Source organism: Perca fluviatilis, chromosome 11 (assembly GCF_010015445.1).
Source record: "Perca fluviatilis chromosome 11, GENO_Pfluv_1.0, whole genome shotgun sequence".
Lineage (NCBI taxonomy): Eukaryota > Metazoa > Chordata > Actinopteri > Perciformes > Percidae > Perca > Perca fluviatilis.
The window spans coordinates 35719627-35742150 of NC_053122.1; the positions used below are offsets into that span (position 1 = coordinate 35719627).

General features: G+C 40.0%; 1 protein-coding gene and 1 long non-coding RNA gene across 5 annotated transcripts; both read right to left on the reverse strand.

Moving 5' to 3' along the window:
• Positions 1-371: 371 nt before the first annotated feature.
• Positions 372-3293, reverse strand: LOC120568237. 3 transcript variants are annotated; one of them, XM_039815618.1, is made up of 4 exons: positions 3097-3293; positions 2479-2570; positions 2191-2385; positions 372-1691 (listed from the first exon to the last, which is right to left on the reverse strand). In XM_039815618.1, the coding sequence occupies exons 1-4, from the start codon at positions 3248-3250 to the stop codon at positions 1653-1655; spliced, it is 480 nt and encodes a 159-aa protein (XP_039671552.1). In that variant the 5' UTR covers positions 3251-3293; the 3' UTR covers positions 372-1652. The 3 variants fall into 3 exon arrangements, with proteins under 3 accessions (XP_039671552.1, XP_039671554.1, XP_039671551.1); XM_039815620.1 differs by lacking the exon at positions 2479-2570; XM_039815617.1 differs by lacking the exon at positions 3097-3293 and having other exon boundaries at positions 2479-2758.
• A 16763-nt stretch (positions 3294-20056) lies between these two features.
• Positions 20057-21728, reverse strand: LOC120568238. 2 transcript variants are annotated; one of them, XR_005640688.1, is made up of 4 exons: positions 21658-21728; positions 20681-20766; positions 20264-20398; positions 20057-20104 (listed from the first exon to the last, which is right to left on the reverse strand). It is a non-coding gene; the product is annotated as an uncharacterized LOC120568238 (long non-coding RNA). The 2 variants fall into 2 exon arrangements; XR_005640687.1 differs by having other exon boundaries at positions 20264-20401.
• Between the last annotated feature and the right edge of the window lie 796 nt (positions 21729-22524).

The following is a 22524-nucleotide window of genomic DNA, read 5'->3' on the forward strand; positions in this document are numbered from 1 at the left end:
TTTCTTATAGCAAATATTGATTAGTGTAAAGTCACTTAAATTATTAAAAATGTAAAGATGAAAAGTTTGTAATTTCTGGTTGGTGTTTGATGCTTGTGTTTTTACTCTGTGTTCTGAATGGTTTTGTGTGTTATCTGAGGATAGTTCTGAGTTTTGCAGGACATGTGAAATGTGTAGCTCAGGTGACTGCTGGTAGGGCTGACTGTGGTTAGAGTTTTGCACATGTGGCTTCAGTTGTGCCCACTATTGTTTAGCAATCCAAAAATAAATACTGTAATTGTACTGTTTTGTAACCTGTGATATACTGGTACCTTTCAGTAAATTATCAGAAGTTTACTTGATGTTTACCTTGAATTTTATTGCCTCTTATACAGTAGCTCTGACACAAATACATCAGACATTTTAACAAAAGGCACCTTGTATAGGTTTGTAATGACAACTATATACAGTAGCCTACATAAACAAAAGGCACCTTGTATAGGTTTGTAATGACAACTATATACAGTAGCCTACATAAACAAATGGCACCTTGTATAGGTTTGTAATGACAACTATATACAGTAGCCTACATAAACAAAAGGCACCTTGTATAGGTTTGTAATGACAACTATATACAGTACATAAACATGAAACTATTTACAAACATGTGCATGTGTACATTGTAATGAGAACTATGAGATTACATTTTACACAAACACATATCTAGGGAGAATGGGGTGATTCAAGTTTTCATGGAACATGATAAGTAAAAGTAGAAAAAGAAAAAATCCCCCTTCTCCCTGATGACTGCAGCCACCTCTGGGTCCTTGTAGATCCTTTGAATGACCATGTCCTCCTCTGCAAAAACAACAAAGTCACACCAGTCCATACCTGTCAGTAGGAGTTGCCCTTGGACCTGCCAGTAGTAGCTGTGTTGCTTTTTTAGCTTCATGGAGTCATTGTGGAGCTTCAGGTATTTGCAGTCAACATAACTCTTGACATTGGGGCATTTTACCTCCAACAGGCCAAAGGGTGGGTTGTCTGTGGGGTCAAAAACAACACCATCGGGAGAAGACCCTAACCAGGGGGCATCAGGGTGTATGACGAAGCCACAAGGCCAGTAGCTGTTGTTCTTCACTTTACAGTACTCTTGAATGGCCTGTGGCTCCAATGCCAGACCTCTTTTCATGACCGATGTTTGGGCCACACCCCTGAGCAGTCTTTCAGCGAGATGTTCTGCTGATGTCTGACCACGAACATGACAAACCTCCCTAAAGTGAGAAGATGTTAATCTCATCTTTCTGACCCGATGCCACTCCACAGACATACTCTGGTCCCTTGTTGCCACTTCTATTGCCCTTGCGATTTCCAAGTTGGTCAGTATAGATTGCAGATGCAGTTGCTGGTGGAGACTGCATACAAACTGGCAACAAGTGGGCTCCAATCTGTAGCCATCCAAAGGCAGAGGTGGTGGTGTAGGAGCTCCAGTGTGGAGTAAAATGATGCGGCTAGCTGGCACTGGCTGCTGGTAAGAGATCAGACTGCCCTCCTGAACTTTTCCCAAAGCTGACTTGACCAGCGGGACATCAGCACTGATGGACATGGTGGTAATAAGGGGTGCTATGTCAGGTGAAAAGCCTTCATATGCTTCTGCCACTTTCAAAACATCAGGATCAGGCATATCCCCCCGCATCGCCTTGTAGAGAGTGCTCCTATGTAGAATTTTATATCACAATTCAAATTAGTAAACATGTACCTATACATATCTGTGTGACAGATAACCACATTTTCATGATTATTTTTCTTAATTAAGACATAACCTACCTGACACCACTGGCAACTGTCCTTTGTTTGGGCTTGGCAGACATCACAACCATATCACTGACCCGGCCTGGTTTTACACCCTGATCAATCAATGTTAAAAGTAAAAAAAAAAAGGCATCTCAGAGGTGGTTAAATGTAACGTGTGGAAAATGTTATCTTTTATGCACAGACAAATAGTCCAGGCAAAGTAGCGTTTTACGACAGACAAATTGTAAAAGATTTTTTTGCAGCTTAGATAATTGCTATGAGGTGTCCAGAACAACATACTAAACGTCCTAAGAAATCTTAGTTGAGGAAATATGTTTAATTCTCAAAATGAGTTACTTTGTCTTGACTAAAACTACACCCAGCACATGTGGCTACTGATAATAATGCTTTGAAAATTACCATAGTCCTTGGCTTGTGCCAGCGTTGCTCTGTCTCGGTGCAGCTAAGGACTGGGGGTACAGCAAGGAGGCGGAGCTGAGAGTACGTCGCTGTCTGAAAAAGGAGAGCCACGGTATGGTTGCAAAGTGCCTTGCCAGCAGCACACGAGCACACCGTCTCATACAGCTGCACTGGGGAGGAGTCTTCGAGGACAATCTAGGAAGAAAACAGCAGAAAAAGTTACTACTCATGCATAACTAACCTTAATCTAAGCAAGTGTAGTATAATGTGATGTGAACTATATCCTACTCTCAAGTTGTGAGGTCTCTCCTTTTTCCTCAGGGACCTGTGGCACATAGCTCGCACACTGACTCTCCCTGTGCCTGACACTTTGTTTGACACTGAGTTAGGGATAACATCACATTGATTATCATTTAAGTGACACATCAAGATCGTTTAGGAATAATTACATGGTACAATCACTCAAAAGTGATATGGCAATTTTTAACAGAATAGCCCCGTTTACATGACACCTTTTCACTTTTAACCCAATTATGATGGGGTCCGATCAAACATCCATTTCTTTAATCGATTGATAGAGGTTGTGTGTTTTTGTACACATCTATTTTATACGCTATTCCAATCAAGCAGGAAATTAGTTACGTTAGGATCTTGTGAACGGATTGACTTTCAATCGGACTAAAAAGAAGTGAGCTAAATGTAAACGAAAGTCACAGGATAAAACTATCTACTCATGAATCATGTGAAATATGGCCAACCCTAGAGGAAAACCTGTAATTCCCATAGATGATTTAGTTAGTTAGTAACATCAAGCTACTGCTAACCCGACCTAGTTTTAGTTAGCTAGCTAGCTAGCTAACTCAGCTGTCACCGAAGATACGACACAGTAAAAAAAAAAACACGTACCTTCATAGTTGTCAATGAACTGGGAAATGTACATTTTGAACCCCTTCTCTCTCTTACTCCTGGGAGCAGATGCAAATGAGTTAGTAATCCGGTGCAAATCACTGATGGTAAATTCAGGGAGATCTTGCAGGCTTCTTGTATAAAACAACGCCATCTTCAGGTCAGGATGACTCAGGAATGAGGCGAGCGGAAGTGGGACGGCTTACTGGAAGCAAACCGGATGTCGGCAACATTCTATTCATGCAACTAGCGAATGGCACAACATCCAGTGGCAGTGGCTAGCTGGGTTAGAACCATTTTCTAAAGCATAGGTGCGGCGTATATTTTCCTGCTTTTTTGTCCTTTTCCAATCACACCTATGATATTTCTTTCAGGGCCAGTAAAAATGTAGAAGGGGCCAGCAAAACTCTGATCTACTGGCCCCGGGGGCCAGTGGGGATTTTTTTTTTATGTTGAGCCCTGCGACCACCCCGACGATAGTGGTGAACTCGGTGAACAGGGTAGTGGTGAAGATAACATCATACACCCGTGTTGCAAGAAATGTTTCTGTACATTGATGTCAGCTCTAAAAATTTGCTGTTTGTTCTTTGAACTTAAGAGAATTGTGCCTGAAAAGTCCTAGAAAAGAATGTGATTTTGATTTGAGTGAGATTAAGAAAATATGGGAACCCTGAATATGCTTTATGCTTTACTATAAGAAAGCCACAATAAAAGTTCTAACCGCTTGCTTTAAAAAAAAAAAAACTTTTACTTTTACTTCAAATACTTAAGTACATTAAATATCAGAAAATTACTTTTGATACTTAAGTACAGTATATATCAGATACTTTAAGACTTTTACTTAAGTATTATTCTAAAAGGTAACTTTCACTTCTACCAAAGTCTTTTTCTAGTACGATACTTGTACTTTTACTCAAGTATTGCTTTCTAGTACTTTATACAACACTGAGGGTAATGAACACTAACAAGGGATAGGTGATACAAACAGGTGGAACAAATCAGGGCGGGGCAGAACAATCAGAACAGGAGGGAAACACAAGACAGGAAGTAAAACAAGACAACACAAGGGAGAACAGAGAACCTACAAAATAAAACAGGAAATGGAAAACCAACAGAAAACATGAAACCAACTAAACACAGAAACTTGACAGACACAAGGCGTGACAGGAAGGGTGGTGCTGGCAGGAGCTGGATTTTATTTATTATTTTTTTTTTTTTATAATTATTAATTCACTGTCTGACATTATTTATATTTTTGTAAATCAAATAATTTGGGAGGCCATGGTTCTCAGCAGGAAACCGATGGAATGCCTTCTCCAGGTAGGGAATGAGTCCTTACCCCAAGTGAAGGAGTTCAAGTACCTTGGGGTTTTGTTCGCGAGTGAGGGGACAATGGAGCGGGAGATTGGTCGGAGAATCGGCGCAGCGGGTGCGGTATTACATTCCATCTATCGCACCGTTGTGACGAAAAGAGAGCTGAGCCAGAAGGCAAAGCTCTCGATCTACCGGTCAGTTTTGTTCCTACCCTCACCTATGGTCATGAAGGCTGGGTCATGACCGAAAGAACGAGATCCAGGGTGCAAGCGGCGAAATGGGTTTCCTCAGGAGGGTGGCTGGCGTCTCCCTTAGAGATAGGGTGAGAAGCTCAGTCATCCGTGAGGAGCTCGAGAGCCGCTGCCCTTCGCGCCGAAAGGAGCCAGTTGAGATGGTTCGGGCATCTGGTGAGGATGCCCCTGGCGCCTCCCTAGGGAGGTGTTCCAGGCACGTCCAGCTGGGAGGAGGCCTCGGGGAAGACCCAGGACTAGGTGGAGGGATTATATCTCCAACCTGGCCTGGGAACGCCTCGGGATCCCCCAGTCGGAGCTGGTTAATGTTGCTCGGGAAAGGGAAGTTTGGGGTCCCCTGCTGGAGCTGCTCCCCCCGCGACCCGACACCGGATAAGCGGACGAAGATGGATGGATGGATGGATGGATAAATCAAATAATGAGGCAAATAGCAAAAAATGGTTATGGATAGGTTCGATTATAGCCTACTAAAAAGTAACTGTTATAGCTGCTATAGAGGTAAAAGTGAGTCGCTGAGAAGCGAGCAGGCTGAGGCTAGTTGTAGAAAAGAATATGTTGCAGAAAAGGATACAAGATGTTTTTCTTCGGGCATAGTAATGCCGCGAAAATTAGCAAGATTTAATCTGTAGATGTTACAGTTGATATTTCCTCGTCCACTGCCGAAGCAAACTCTGTTGGGGAGGCTGAAAAGCCAGAGTCTGAAATAACGTTAGCAAGCAACTCGGCTAACAATAGCAGCACCATCATAGCATCTATTGTTAACTTTACAGAAGGATCTGAATAGCCCTGTAGCCAAGCAACTTCAGTTATTCTGGAAAGAGGTTTGGGACATAAACTTTTGAAAGGTCTTTTCAGCTAGGCTGGTACTCAAAGTGGCAATGGCTACATTATGATAAGGACTACAGTATGTGTTGTGTGAAACTTTATTTATGTTTTACAGTTTTACAAAATTAATACATTTATAGCTAATGAAATCATTTCACTACTGGAGTCGCTAAGATAGAAACCGCCGTGACGTGGTTAGGACACATTTGCTGTGGAGAAGGCACAAATTAGGCTATTCAGAAATTGTTGGTGAGGTCACTGGAGCCTGATTATTAGCATATAAATTCAAGCCAAACATCTCTGGTGTGGTTTTGACGATCAGAAAAGTAATTTACCTTAGCCATACTGAAATAGGCTAACAAGTGCGCTTCTGTGGGGTTGGGGTGCGAGCAGTGGAGTTGGAGTGGTGAGTGATGTCGCATAATTGTGGAATAGTGGAATTTGTGGCTGCCCAGGACTTTTCTAAAACTTCTCACTCTCACCCATTATTCAGCACCCCTGGTCAAAAATAGGTTCCCATGCGCTGGCAGAACTAGCCTACACCTCAGTGTAGTTAAACCTCATCCCTAACTGAAAATATGATCCCCTAAAACTTACATTTTCAAGTTGTTGCTTCAAGATCTCATACTCTTTAACTCTGTCCATTGTCTGGGGGTTACAGAAAAATAGAGGTGAATTAAAGATAAGCCTAACTGAATTTAGGTTTGTTATTCATTCTTCCACCGTGTTGCTCAAGCTAACGTTAGCAGTTTTATCACTAGCTCACGCACTGACATTGAAACATAAATAACAACGTTGTAATGACAACACAAGTAGACATTTGCACTTGCTAACTTAACATTTTATTTAGGGGTTCTAAATCCAATCAGAATGCAACCATCTTTATCCTTAATTATTGCACAGCAGTCAATTATGTTTGTCAGTCAGCGACAATGAAAACACACACTGCTCAATTGAATATGAAGGCAAATGTCTTACATTAATTCAACCACACTTATCAATTCAATATTAAGCCCAAAATAGTTTCTGACTCACCAATCGGTAGATTATTTGTACATAAAATCCATCCGCCACTCTTTCGTCGATCACAGCGTTGTAAAACTCGTCTTATACAGTAGTAGGCCTATGTCTGACTCGTTGAAAAAAAGCAGGCAGCCCTGACTGTTAGCACAGCCACATAGCCAATCTTTTCTTCCATACCAGTCTGTTTGAAACAATCGGACAAGTCTTTTTCCCCAAATTCAGCCTTGGTGCAGGATTACAGCCACTAGAGCCAGTCCCACGATGAGCTTTCCTTAGGATGTGCCGTTTTCTACCTATGTCTGTAGCTATTGAGGAGGAGAGAGGGTCGGCAAGGTGTAGGGTGGTGGGTGTGCCCTTGACAAACTGCCACTTTGCTCATTTGAAAGCCATGATGTCTCTCTCTCTCATGGGCGGGCCAAATTCTCTCATTGCAATGTTCTAACCTATCAAATGACTGGAGCAGTTACTTATCCACTATCTGGCAAATTTCCTGCCAGGCAGTAGCATTGATTTGAACATGGCGTTTAGTCACTGGCGTAGGCTCAGGGATGAGACCAAGAACATTGTCTGGTTCGTACCAGATTACGTCATCACGCATCGGCCAGAAGAACCGATTACTGCCTATACCACTCATTGTTTTAACAAGGACACAGCTGTCAGTTGTATCCACCTTCTGGATGATGCCTGGAAATGCATCTCCATCATATGTGACGAATCACCAGTTTCCAGTCAGGCCGTCATTGACTTCTTCAATGCGCTGCAGCACATTGGTGGATGTGTTGTGCTGTGCTGGTGGGCCTTGTGAGAGGGCAACCAATCCTTCCTTCTGGAAAGTCACAACTTGTGGATCAAAGCAGCTGCAGCCATTTGGAGATGAACAGAAGCAATTTATGACGCCCCAGGAGATCACACCAGGACTCTCTGAAACAATCTGGAAGGACACAAATTAATTATTACCATTGCCAAATGACTCTTAATGTTATGGCATGGTCCACAGTAAAGGGTAGACTATTTAAATTTAGTAGGCTTACCTGATGGATTGTCATTGTGCTGCGAACAATTTGATGTTAGTCTTTGAAGCTAGAAGCTCATTGAAGAGTTTTTGGACTTGATATATTCTTTCCTATTGCAACCATTGTCTGCTTTCTGTTTCACTGCTGCTCCAACTCCGTCTGCAGGCCCTTTGCCATGACCATGCTCCATGAAATTCCAGGTCACTTTTGTCCACCCCATCTCAAAAGGCAATGTGGACAGAAGAAAAAAATTCTTCTTGGAACAATACTGGGTGGTTGGCCCATCACTAACAACATAAAGAGTAGTCAATCCTGGGTTTTGCTCTTTCAGAAAATGCTAAACTTTGTTTGTGTGGGCCCAAATGGCTACTGGATCATGCCTGCATTTGTTTGTAATGTGGCCTGTTGGTGAGAGTCACCATACTGCACTGACTGGATTTCATTCCCATATTTGCAGAGGTAGTTCTCAGAGAAATCCAGATGTACAATTAAGTCTCCCTCTCCCATCTTCTCCTTGAAATGGCGGATTGCCGTGTACTGGTGCTTCATGTTATATGTGTGTCTCCCAAATTAATTTTTCAGCACACATAATTTTTCCAGTAAAGATTCCAGTGTGTCACAAACTTTGGTCTTGACCATCAAATGTGCTTGAAAATTTACCTTTGGCCCATTTTTTTTCTTTTTCTCTCTCTCCTGAGTAATGGACTTCCACTCAAGCCACCAAACGTTCTCACCACCATCAAAAGAGGCTGTTTGCAGCTCTTTTTCTTTGCAATTAACACAATCACGGTACATGCATTATTTGGCAGAGAGAGAGGCCATGAGGTCGTCAATGTTGTTTGTGTTAATCACTTTACACTGCTTCAACTTATCCACCATGAATTGTGTATTGGCGCGTCTTTTGCAAAGACGTGTCTCTGTCCTGTACTCTCAGTCTAACCACCCAAAAGGGACGCCTCTCGGAGAATTGTGAGTAAGAAATATTTTCCTCAGGAAATCCTTTTAGGAACTTTTCATGAAGTTGCATAGATTCATTCAAGAAGCGCTTATGCATTTTAGTTTTATTGCTTGTCAGCGTTTCTTTTTGTCCTGTTGTGGCCCTTGAAATTTCATCCCGTGAGAGTGGTGGTGCTAATTTTGTTTAATTGCAAACCTTGATTATACTTTAAAGTTTGTTCCCCTTTTGCAGTCATCTTCAAGAACTTTACTGAGATACCCAATTCTCCCAATTCTCTTTCATTAGCCTGTACTTCTGGAGAATTTTAGAAGACACAATTTTGGCTGTCAGCACCCGCTTCGAATGTTATCATTTGATTGAATGGGCGTTATCAGTGGTTATCAGCGTTAGCGTTATATTATTAGCCTACATGCTTTACGTTAGCATAAACGTTACTAATATTTTTTAGTAAATGTCCCCATTAGCTTGAAAGTAAGTAGTTTTCCACACTGTACACAATGTAGACATTAATGCTTCACTGAAGCTATATCATACTCATATTGAGTGAAATATTCAAACCCAAAACATATTTTTATGGCTGTACCATGGGCTGCACCTGTAGCATTAGGATACATCAAATGGACTTTTATGCATATCCATGAAATTAAGCCTGCCATGTTTGTTATCAGATGATTAGAAATAGACTGTAGTGTCTCTGTTGCTTATTTGTAAGTGAGCAGTGAGGTAGGTTAACATTAATTGCTGTCCTCAACATTGAATTTGAAAATAATACCCAAAAGCACAGGACTGTGTGCTTATCTATCTATCTATCTATCTATCTATCTATCTATCTATCTATCTATCTATCTGTCTGTCTGTATAACGTTAATATCTCTTTATCTAACTTTTTTCGTGTCCCTTTACGGCATCAATTTCCTTTTATTGTTATTCCAGGGCTGCTTTAAGTCCATGGATGTTATGGTTTTGTCTTATTTTGGAGGTCTGTTTTCTGTGTTGTATTTTGTTCGGTTTCCTGTTTTATTTTGAAGTCTCTGGTTTTCTGTCTTGTCTTGTTTATTTTACTTCCTGTCTTGTGTTTTACCTCCTTTTTTGATTGCCTCTGCCTAATGTGATTCACCTGTTTCCCAGCCCTTGTGTCACCTGTCTTGTGTTATCTCATTACCCTCTGTATTTAGTCTTTGTGTTTCCCTTGTCCCTTGTCAGATCATTTTGTGTTTCCCAACCGTGTTCAGTCCTGTCTTCTTGTCTGTGAGTTTTGGTCAGTAGTTTTAGGGCTGCACAATTAATCAAATTTTAATCATGATCACGATTTTGGCTTCCTACGATCAAATTTGCGTGATCGAGCGATATTTAAAATGCGTCATTCCCTTCATAGAACAGTTTTTGCAAAGCCAATCTAGCGCTCCATAAACCTTGTCTCCATGAGCCAATCAGAGCTGTTCCCTGCCTACACCGCGCAGCTTAGTTTCTAGATGTAGACAGTCACAGAGGACAGAGTAACGTGAGGAAAATTCCACAACAGGTAGCAGTCGGTCATCATAAGCCGGTCACAATGTTTACCAGTTTACAAGTAAACGCAACATTTTGTCCCGTCTGTGTTGTTTTTCAGACAACAGCAGTGACCATAGTGCTAGTTTGTGTCTTTTAGCTCATACCTTTAGCAGCAGACTGTTGGACGTCCCGCTGTTGGAATCCTACAGTGAAATACAGACACATTACACTGTTTAGCAGTCAGCATTTTAGCCGTGTTTAATCCAGTTACTACTGTGGCTAACGGTAGGCTAACGTTACCTGCTGTGAAACGTGTTATTAGTGTTTACTAGCGTGACATTCAGCGATGTTTATGTTGCCTCTAACGTGGGTTTCGGAGCATCAGAGCGCAACGCAGACATGTAAGTGGCAGTGTAATGAGCCACAGAAATCCGCGTAGCTATTTCGTCTGGTAGATACCAGGCACCACATGTGCCGTTAACGTGAACAGAAAATTGCGTTCCCTGTATCTTTCACGGCAAACATGCATGTGTGGAAAGCGGTCACACAAACAGCTGAAATGGCATACTCCTTCACAGTGTCCTTCAATAAAGGAGGAATGTAGCACAATATGGATGTATTAGTAGGAATGTAGCACAATATGGATGTAAAAGCAGTTATAATTATATAATTATGTGACAATGAAATTTGTTTTGGCTAAAATCAACAAATAATTGTGATAATTAATCGTGATCTCAATATTGATCAAAATAATCGTGATTATCATTTTGGCCATAATCGTGCAGCCCTAAGTAGTTTCTGTTTCTGGATTTCCTTTGTTTTTGTTATTCAGTTCTTTTGTTGCTTCCCTTTGGACTTTAGTTTTTGCCTGCCTCTTTTTACTCTTTTTGTTTGTTTCGCCTGCTGGATTTTTTTGGACTCCCTTTTGTTGTTTGGACTCCTTATTTTAATAAATCCTCTACCGCTAACCTGCTGCCTGCCTACCTGCCTTGCCTCTGCATTTTGGGTCCACCATTCCCTACTTATATTATTAATTAATTATAATTATTCCCTGCTACGCCATAACAATGGACTTCTGTGGTAAGTTTGTTTTATTACTTACCATACACTGTCTATATTGAACAATCCAAAATTAGGTTTTGGGCCAAGCTGCATAGAAAGTGTGGCCGTATACAAAATCTGTCATGTGCAAGTTTCTCTCTGTTTATATTTCAGAATGAAGATGGCCCAGAGAGGTAAGCCTTACAGTTGCTAATCTAGAAGCATTAGGCGAGTGTGTATGAGAAAGATAGTATGATATGGAAAATACATACTTACCAATGACACTTGTTTATTACCGATTTATTGTTGACCAGCTTTTTCTTTATTACCGTATTAAACAAGAGAGAACACAACTTCCTGAAGAACAAAGGGAAACTTTGAAATCCTTTTTTGAGGAGGGAATGACACGGATTGGTTCTCCCCCCTCATATCAAGAGCTGCATCAGCTACTGGTTTGGAAACCAGTGTGATAGAAGTAAGGTTTACTTTAGTTCCACACTTACAATCAACAAATCAAATAAATACATAATTCTGCTGTACTGCTGTCAAAAATCTAATGTTTTTGTTAACACCCCTTCTCTTCTCTGCATATCTTCATAGTCGTCAGATTTATCTGACAACTCTTATAGAGCTGACCCAGGTTTGCCTTGGACCAGCTTTTAGTTATGCTGTTATAATTTTAGACTGCTGGGGGACTTCCTTTGACAAACTGAGCTCCTCTCTCCTTTCTCTTTCCATCTGTGTGCATTCATGTCCCAGAAATGCTTGTTACTAATTTAGCTCTGGGGAGCTTATTCCCACGGAGTCATTATGTTTTCTCGCCCCACAGTTTTCATTGGATTAGGGTGGCACCTAAATCATGGTTGCAACTGCTGCTGTGGTCCTGCTCAACGCCCTGCAGTGCCCTGCTACGTCCTGCTATGCCCTAACTGGTGTAATAGTCTTTTTTGTGTTTTCTCTCTTTCAGAACTGGATTGGTAGCTATCTAAATGGTCCTTTTAAAGCTTCTTCTAAGACCCGGCCGCCAAAGCGAAAAGTTTACAGACGAGAGCTGTCACCATACAATCTTTTGTCGGGACATTCTCAAAAACAAAGGTGAGAAACAATATTTAATGGACGCTTTGAATTGTTATACTAAATGGATTGTACCTAGCGGCCCTGTTTACATCAGGGGTTCACAAGGGTCATGAAACAGATTTTCAAGAAAGTATTTGCCAAGTATTTTACAGACTTAAGTTGCATTCATCAGTGTAAGACTGCTGTGTCTATTGAAAAGAATCATCAGGTTATCTACTGCAAACGTTATCTTGTTTTTACAGTGTTGTTACAGGGTTTTACAAGCCAAGTGAACCAGTGTGTTGGACAGATTGTCAGATTGTCTCTGTATGAATATACTATAAAAGAGATGCTGACTCTAAGGTGTTAAATTTTCTGTGCATCTATTCTTTTCCTCAGGCACAATGCATGATATTAAGGGTAGGGGGTCCACATTAAGGGAAGATGTCAAGCAACAATATGTCCAGGAGGCAGCAGCACTGAGGGCACATGGACAGACACAGGACCTTAGCCCTGAGATGAGGGAGCTCAAAATAAAAGGGCATCTGAAGAACCCGAAGTTAGAGGTTTCAAAAGAAGCTTCCTTTGCTAGGCATTAGTGGTATCATTATAGTATTAGATGTAAGCATGATTGATAGGGTGACCAGACGTCCCGAAAAATTCGGGACAGTCCCGAAATCCAAGCAGTTGTCCCGAATTCTGCCCTTATTGTCCCGAAAATTTGAGCAAAGTCTCAAGAGCAGACTCTCGAGTAGTTAGAGTCTGATAGAACATTAAAACCTGTTTATGGTGATTGAAACAGATGGTCTGGGGCGCTGTGCCTGCGACCTGCTTCCAAAACGTTCCGAAAGTCCTCCTCGTCTCAGAAATAAAAGCACCCATCCCCATCGGGAGACAATGGACAACAGTCTGGGGTTGAAATACTTAACCAAAGGGTTTATTACAAAAAAATACAATCTTTTTGTCCCTTTTTTATGTTATAGAGTAGATGAAGAGAGTGCAAGTTTCAGCCACGAGGCCAGGGAAAGTGCACGTGCAGGCAGCCAATAAAAATACATAATTTTGGTCTCAGTTTACATGCAAACGTGTAAACGAAGATTTAAAAAATCTCCAATCTGGTTGGAGTTTTTAGAAAGACAAGGTTTCCGAGGCGAATTCTCCATTTGCGTGTAAACGAAGGGCACAAATGAAGGGAAATGTCTCCCTTTGTAAAATTAACCATGTACAAATAAACAAGGTCTAAATTAACCAAAAAAACACCGTGGTCTCCACATTCTTGATTGGCGAAAAAGTTTTTTTGCTTGTTTTGGGATCCGACTGGCCAGCGTATTTGAAAAAGTTAAGCAAACTTTGTTTTGTTTATTTTGTTGTTTTTTTAAGATCAATTTTTTATTTATTTTTTCATTTTGAACAACAAAGGTTTGAGGTTGTCTCCATTTTTACTGCACAAATATGATTTCAAGCATTGTGAAGTTAATGTTCGGTTTATGAGGGTTATGTTAGTGTTCCCCACAGAACAGGTAGCAATAGATCAAAATCTAGCTCCTCTGGCACCACCTACAGCCTATAATGCAATTGGCAAAAATCCACCGCTCCCGGTTGATTTTTCTCCAATCAGGGCCAGGGGTGGTGTCTAGCTGCCTGTCAATCACTGCTCAGGAACACGCATATCATAGCGTTCTCCCCTCCCCTTTCCCTGCACACGAGCTGCAGAAAGATTTCCTTCCTCCCCTCTTCACATGCACTTGGCCAGATTCACAGGTGAAACAGTTGGAGCATCTCAAGTGCAATGTTGGAGAAACAACCACCACAAGTAAAACTCCCAATTCCTCCTTGGGCAACAAATGCTTACACAACCAAGACAAGTAAGAAAACTAAGACGGATGAAAAGATTGCAAAGAAGAAAGAAGTTGATCGAGCACGTAATAAAACTCTGGTGAATATTGGAGTGGCTTTTCCGAGATGGGGTGAGCTCCGGGATTTCAAAGATCTGAAGAGCGATGCAGACGTAGCCACATTTCTTCTCGACAGGTAACATAATTACCATGAATGATTTATCTTTCACTTGGTTATTAGTAGTCAAAAGCCCACAAAGCTACGTTGGTGAGGATAATGGTAACGTTTGCACAGTGGTCGGTCTGATATGATGCTGAAATGGCTAACGGTAGCCTGCTAGTTAGCATCGTTTTACTGTTGGTGATTAACCCTCATGCCCTCTTCGGTCATTTTTGTACATTTTTCTCAAGTTTTTTTTTTCATTTTGTGATCATTTTTGCTGTGTTACTTCTTATGGCATGAAATTTTGTAGGAATCCTTCTTTTCAGTCAAATTTTTTAAATCCAGTGTTTTTTACTCTTACATGTCTTTTATACTTAACCCTTGTGTGGTCCTTCGGGTCCCAGTGACCCGAAGGACAACACAAGGTATGTACTTCCCTTTACTTTGTTGAGAATTGCTCTCTAAACCCTGTTTTTTGTAAAGTACGTAAGTAAAGTTTATTTCTAGAACACATTTAAACACAGTTTAAGCTGACCAAAATGCTGTACAAACAAGAACTAAGGTGCTGTATTAACCCTTGTTTAGAGAGCAATTCTCAACAAAGTAAACGGAAGTACATAATCCTTGTGTTGTCCTTCGGGTCACTGGGAGCCGAAGGACAACACAAGGGTTAAATGATTCATTTTGTACCCTCTGGACACCTTCGAGGCAAAAATGTCCACGCACACAAAAACTGTTATTAAATCATCATATATCAATATTTTTTTCTGCTTTTTTTTCATGAATCACTTAAACAACTTCTTACCTAATCAAAACCACCAAACATTCAATCATTTTCAGGATTTTAACCCTTTAAATGCCAGTTTATGTATTTGAAGTATGTCATTTTTTATAAAAAAAAACACAAAAAATGATTTTTTTCCCATATAATGAATAATATGTAGATGGGGCTTTGGTGGTGATTAGAGGCTTGGATATGTCAAAGATAAGCAACAAAACTGATTTGATTGCATTAGTATTTTTTATGTAATTCCAGATACTCCCTCTGGACACCTTCGAGGCAAAAATGGCCCCATTGACTTCCATTATAACCACATGTTTTGATCTCACTGCCTTTACAGTATAAAACCATGCATTCTGTAATGTCAGCATTTCATTTGGAAGAAAACTAGTCATATTTGACATTTTTACAGTATTTCACCAGATTCAACCATTTTGCCCTTGTAGGCCGATGCATGAAATTATAGTTATATTATGGAGCTGTGTGTGTGTGTGTGTGTGTGTATTATTATTAGTTCACTTGTCGCGCGTGCGTGCTGGAGTGTGTGTGTGTCTGTGTGTGTGTGTCTGTGTATATATGTATATTTGTGTGTGTGTGGGTGGGTGTGTGTGTGTGTATGCGTGTGTGTGTGTGTATGTATGCGTGTGTGTGTATGTATGCGTGTGTGTGTGTGTGTGTGCGTGCATGCATGTATGCATGTCTGTGTGTGAGAGAGAGTTTGTGTAAATCTGTAAACAAACTATGATAATTTTAGTGGTGAAAAAAGCGCACCTTACTTTTGCCAGTTATATTATGGAGCCGTGTGTGTGTGCATGCATGCGTGTCTGTGTGTGAGAGAGAGTTTGTGTAAATCTGGGTGAAAAAAGGGCTTCTTTTGAAGGATGCATTTCATGTGTCTTTGAAGACATGCTTGAATAAAAACATTGTCTCCTGCATTTGTTGTAAACAAAAACAACTATTAGTGTGTTCATGCACCTGGCTCTAGAGAAGGAGAAAGACCTGGAGCAAAGAGAAGGAGCCTTTATCTTCCAGCCAACTGCAGGACTCATCTGAAGATGACACAAGTTTCTGGAGTCTGACAAAATGGTCACTGGTGTCCTCCAATTCTGTGAGTGCCTCTAACCCTTCCTCTGAAAGTGGAGAGGACACTGAAGATCCTGTCCATCCTAACATTGAATGGACAGTGAAGAATTGGCAAGTCTGGTCTCCATCTAATACTGAGACACTGCGCAACATTCAAGCACCGACCGGCATGATGTCAGAGCCCACGAGATATGCCATATCAAGAATCCATGATGTGGCATCCTCTTTCGACCTTTTCTTCACTCTTGACTTGATCCAGCTGATTCAGGAAATGACAAACCTACACGGGAGGTGTTCAATCTCAGGATGGAGTGATGTGGATGCTCAAGAGAGTTGAACATACAGGGGACTTCACACCTGGCTGGTGTGTACCGGTCCAAAGGGGAATCCACCCGGAGCCTGTGGGATGTCCATAGTGGGAGACCAGTCTTCAGGGCTACCATGTCCCACAAACGATTTGAAATGATAAGCACCAGTTTACAGCACATGCAGGAGACAATGTTTTTATTCAAGCACGTCTTCAAAGACACATGAAATGCATCCTTCAAAAGATGCCTTTTTTCAGCCCTAAAGTGATCATTGCTTGCTTACAGGTTCACGCAAACACACACACACACATACATACACACACACACACACACACACACACACACACACACACACACACACACACACACACACACACACAGAGCTCCATAATATAACTATAATTTCATGCATCGGCCTACAAGGGCAAAATGGTTGAATCTGCACTGTAAACCCGAATAAGTTACCAGAACTCAAAAAAAGTGAGGCAATCAGTTGCCTCACTTTTTTTAAGTTGATTAACTTAAAAGTCAAAATTTTCCGAACTTAAAAGGTTGGTTGAATTGCTACTTGTACCTTTTGATAACAGTTAAATTAAAAGTGCTCATTTAGCTCAACTCAAATATTTGCAGTTAATATGACTTAGTTTTCTGTTAAGGGAACTCAATTATTTTCAGTTATTATGACTTACAGTTTTGAGTTTTCAAACCACAGGAATAAGTTCACAGAACTTAAAAAATAAGTACACAACCACACAATTTTTATGTTAATAAAACTCAATGTTTATTAGTTTGTTTTGTCATTGTTTTAAGTACACATTAGTCAAATATGTTGAGTTTGTTTACTTAAAAACATGTGATTCAAAACTTAAAATTTTTAGGCAACCGATTGCCTCACTTACATTAAGTTTAACTAACTTAATATATCTTAAAGTCGTGAACGTCTGCTTTTGAACAGTTACATGTTAAAATGAAAAGAAAAACATTTATAAATTAAAATAAAAAATAATTTTAAAATATACTTATATACTTTAATTGTATATTAAATAAATAAATAAATTGGAGAGTTTTTTAAGAAGAAAAACTCAAAATTCTCTGATCCTATCCTTCCAAATGTGTTCCTGTTACCTTAAACGAACACGCCGACTTAATGGGACTTTGTCTTATTCACGTATCCTCCAGAGTTAGAGAAGTCCATAAATACCCTTCTCATCTCAGTGTGTGTTGTAACTCTGTCTGGCGCACCCACTGCTAGCCTAGCTTAGCACATGTTGTACAAATCACAACATGTAAATAGGAAAATGTTGGCGTTATTTTGTCACTTATTAGGAGCATAGATGGAGCCAGATACCTCCAGGATCTGTGCTAAGCTAGGCATGGGTGCGTCAGACAGAGATACGACACGCACAGAGATGAGAAGCGTATGTATGGACTTATCTAACTCTGGGGGATACTGTGAATAAATCCCAATAAGTACCGTATTTTCCGGACTATAAGTCGCACTTTTTTTTCCTACTTTGGCTGGTCCTGTGACTTGTGCGACTTGTATATCAAAATATATATAATTTAACATGTTTTTAAATGTTAATTCATACTGAACACATTACCATCTACAGCCGCAAGAGGGGCTCTGCTTGCTGTGACAACTAGAATGCTGCTCCTAAAGACAACTGAGAAAGAGAAAAGAGATAAACTGCAGGTAGTAAAATATGCAGCCGAAACGGTAATCGAGCAGCAGAAAGAAAGTTTGAAACAAGGGAGAAACTTGTGAGGGACTGGCGAAAAGGTGACTCTTATGCAATGAAGAAAACAAAGAAAGCTAATCGGCTAATCGCGGGCTGAAAGCAAGATGGCCAGAGCTGGAGGAACGAGTCACACATGGGTGCTTGAACAACGTGCTGCTGGGAGAGGCTTGTCAACGGTGCAGTTAGCTCGCTACGTCGCCACGCCCTGGTAGTTGTTCTGTGTGCTATTGTATAGTTTAATAACTGTTAATGTGTTACGTTAACATACCGGACACCTACCGTATTCAGCCTGTTGTTCTGGGTGCTATTGTGTAGTTTTGGATTTTGTGAAATACATTTCTAAATAAATGCGACTTATAGTCCGGTGCGATTTATAAATGTTTTTTTCCTCTTCATGACGCATTTTTTGACTGATGCGACTTATACTCCGAGCGACTTATAGTCCGGAAAATACGGTAGGCATGTTTCTTTAAGGCCCTAGGAAATAAATATTTATCACACATTTCTGATATTGACCAGACAACTAATCAGATAGTCAGGAAAATAATCGGAGTAATCAAAAACAATAATACCAAAATGAAGTTATCGTTCGTTACAGCTATAAAAGAAAAAACACTGCTTTTGGCTTCCTTGCTAATTCCTGAGTAAGGCGACAGGGCAGCAATTTGGATGAAATTTCAAATATTCTATAGAGTTTAAGAACATTTTCACTTAAAACTCTAAAATGTAAATGTTTTACAAACCATATCAAATGCACAGTGAAATGTGAGTCATCTTGCGCCGCCACAATGGTTAAGAAAAACATTAAAACATACAAAACATTAGCGTTACTTTTGCATTATATTAATAAGAACAAAGGCATATTGAGTAGTTTGGGCCTATTGGCTGAACACCTGCAGTAGTGCAGTAACTTTTTGAGGCATTATTTAGACAAAAGGAGATAACTTTGAACTAGCCTTTTATAATGCTTTACCCTGCAGCCTTTTTTTCAGATGAGTTTCTACATCATTAATTCATTCTTGAGGGTCTGCAACCTCGGGGATAGTTTACCACTTTCTAGACCAAGTTAAATCTTTAGAGTGAATTCAAAAGTGTTGGTCAGTGCTTTGGGATAGCTGAGGTGCAGTGCATAGATCACTCCACAGATTACCAGGAAGGCATCGCCAAGTCTGGGAAGGCTGACCACGGCATCACTTTCAATGACGACAGTGATTCTCACAGGGTGGTAGTGAACTGGACTTGCGTCATGGTCACCGATGAAAGTAATGAGGCCCACTGCAACACCATCAAGCTCTGGCTCATCAGACTCATCCTGAATGAATGAAAAAAAGAGATACTAATCACAAACTAACACATGGAACAGAACAGATGACATAATTTGTCTTTCCTTAACCAAGTCCCATTGAAATCCAATACCACTTTTACAAAAGAGACCTGGGTCTCATTGTAAGAGTTGAAAAACATAAGATCCATGTTCTGCACACATGAATCAGCCAAAATACCAGAGAATCTAAGTGCTGACTGAAACCAAGGACATTTACAAGAAAATGTTTTACTGAACATTGAATAAAATGTTAGTATTCCGGGTTAGATAATACACAGCAGAATCTGTTAGTGACTTAAGGAGACTCACTGTGCAGGTTCTTAAACATCCAGAGACGTCCTCACGCAGATACACAGGAAGGACGTGGAGAACAGTAGTGCGCCGGTGTGTATGTCATGGATTTCCTATTCAGATAAAAACAGAATTGCATATACTGAAGAGTTTACATAAAGCTGATTTTAAACAGTCCAAACAGAACATATGTCCACAAATAACCTGTTAACATCTTTAATGCAATCAGACAAATGGCAAACAAAGTGGACTAATTGCAAAAGTCAAAAAGCTCATTTCAATCATTGAACCTGTTCAATGTTCTACTGGTTCAACCTATGAAATGTGTAAAAATCTATTTACCTGTTCATCATGGATTTTTAAAATTTCAGCCAGAGCATCTGCTGTCTTCCCAGTTTTTGATGCCTTCCGTCTGAATAAGGTCATCAGTCGAGGAAGATAGCGGTCAACAGCTCAGCACGCGTGTTGGGCAGGTTCTGATTTGTAATCCGCTGGAACTCTGCATACAACTACATAGAAATAACAGCCAGATGAGAATACAGCAACAACACTTATTAAAAAAACAGTTCAATTTGAAGAATCTTGCACACATTCATAAAGCAAAAATATCAGCCAAATGAGTAAGAATCACAATTTTCACTTTAAAAGAGAGAGCTGATCCATATTACCTCAGACTCTATTTTAAGAGCAGGCCAGAGGTCCATGAGGTCGTTCACTGGTGGGCAGGACATCACTATGGTCTGTCGGCGTAGGGGAAATGTGGTCTCCATCATCTTTCTAATGAGGGTCAGTTTCTTCTCAGTCTTCTTCAACAATTTTTGCAAGCAAATACAAAGTTAAGTAAAATATGTATAGTAGTATTCGTGAACAGAACACATTCATTATTTGTTGACTTAAATACAGCAAAACACTTTATTTTGATCAAACAGGCAAGTAGAAAAAACAATGATGTGTGTATGTGGGAGTGCGTATGATTTGGGGTTACCACACTAAAACCTTGTCTGAGAAAAAAACAACAATTCAAGTTATTGGTATTTAGAGGGCGGGGGAGGGGGTGATAGAAGAATTCACATTCATTGGATTACCTGGTATCGTTATCACATCTCCAGTTATCTTCCTTAACTTCTTGAAACTGGAACAGCAAGATGCAAAGGCATAAACTGATCTGAAACTGAACAATTAAAAGATTCAAAGAGTGTCAAATTATAAATACTTCCATTTATAAATGTTCCCTGTTAATGATCTTTTCATTTAATCCCCATAAGTGTCAAGTTACTAAAGCCATCAAGCAAAATTAACATTACTGTAAAGAAAAGCAGCCACACTTGAACCTTAGTGCATGGTTAATCAACAATAATACCATTTCTACAAACCAAAGCTTTACTGTTAAGGGTTTTTACTTTATTCATCTTTGTCATGAAAAGCAGCTTGCCTCCAGCAGGGGTCGTTTGTTTTAAAAACCGAGGCAACAGTAGGCAGGCACGGGCAGTTGACTCGTTCTGTTAACAGCAATCTCCGTGTCTCAGACAGTCTGCTCACACAGAATTTAAAACAAGCGTCCCTAGAAGCTACACAGAGAGCGCGGACTTGCAGTGTAGGAACTCAGTTTGAGGCGTTTATGCTCTTTTGTGCACTATTGAAAGTTTCCAGCAACAAAAAACTAACTATCGCATACGAGGTGTCTGTTAGTGCTTCTACTAACAACTAATTTTCTAACACCACCTTTAAAGCGGGGAATGAGCGTGTGATTACTAGATTCATCCGTCGTCAAATTCTTCCAGGGAGTCGGTTAGTGGTAGCTAGGGTCGCTAGTTGTGCTGCTGGAGTGCGTAACGTCAAAGTCCTTCTAAATAGTCTCTGGTAACGTTATTGTTCGCCGCTAAGTGGCTAGCTAGCTCTTTAGCAGCTAACCTATATCTGACAAGTTGCCAATCCCTACAAGACTCCCGTGATAAGCCAGTGAAGGCCGGGGGCTTGGAGAAGGTCTACGCTCTCTGAGACAAACACATACAAAATGTGTAAAAGAAGTAAAAGCGAATGAATATTAACATTCAAAACTTACAGTAAGTCCAGTGAGCCTGATTGCTGCTGCGTAGGTAGTTTCTGCAACCCTACTGTCTGCTGCTTCCCGCCATGCTGGCGTTGTTCAAACTTTTCTTCTTCTGTGTTTTTCCAAAGAGCGGTAAGGAATCAGTGTAGTGCGCAAATTAGCCACCTTCTGCTTCGCAGGTTGAATCAGAGATTAACTCTCCATACAAAATTATCCCTGCAGCTGCTTAAATAAAAATAAAAAGAATATATAGGCTACATTAAACTGATGAAGCAAAAAATAAATAAAATAAAAACATTTTGTCCTCCACTAATGTCTAATGCATTTCAGACCATTTGCTATTGCAATTTATTTATTATGATCGATTTTACTTATTTGGTAAAGCACTTTGAGATTTTATTGTATTTTAACATGTGCTATATAAATTCAGTTTATTTTTAAATCATCCCTATTTTAAACAATAGAAATAACAGGACTTTATCATTCTTAGTATGTTATTACTCAATTCTATTACATTGTACTTAAGTTATGTTTTTAAGTTATGCTTACTTATACACAAAATAGTTCCATTTAATCAAAAAATATTAGTTAACAATACTCAAAAAGGAAGAACATGTTACACCAACTTGACAAAATTAAGTTAGTAGAACTTGTTCTAAAACTTTGAGTATACACTACTTAATCTATTTAATTACTTTGAACGTTCGGGTTTACAGTGTGGTGAAATACTGTAAAAATGTCAAATATGACTAGTTTTCTTCCAAATGAAATGCTGACATTACAGAATGCATGGTTTTATACTGTAAAGGCAGTGAGATCAAAACATGTGGTTATAATGGAAGTCAATGGGGCCATTTTTGCCTCGAAGGTGTCCAGAGG

What these genes read in the sequence shown, in the direction of transcription:
- LOC120568237 (XM_039815617.1), bottom strand. Translation starts at nt 2,351, where the DNA reads ATGAGACGGTGTGCTCGTGTGCTGCTGGCAAGGCACTTTGCAACCATA. An exon ending in GGCACAAGCCAAGGACTATG is followed by an intron (nt 1,692 to 2,190) that starts GTAATTTTCAAA and finishes AATTCTACATAG; the next exon opens with GAGCACTCTCTACAAGGCGA.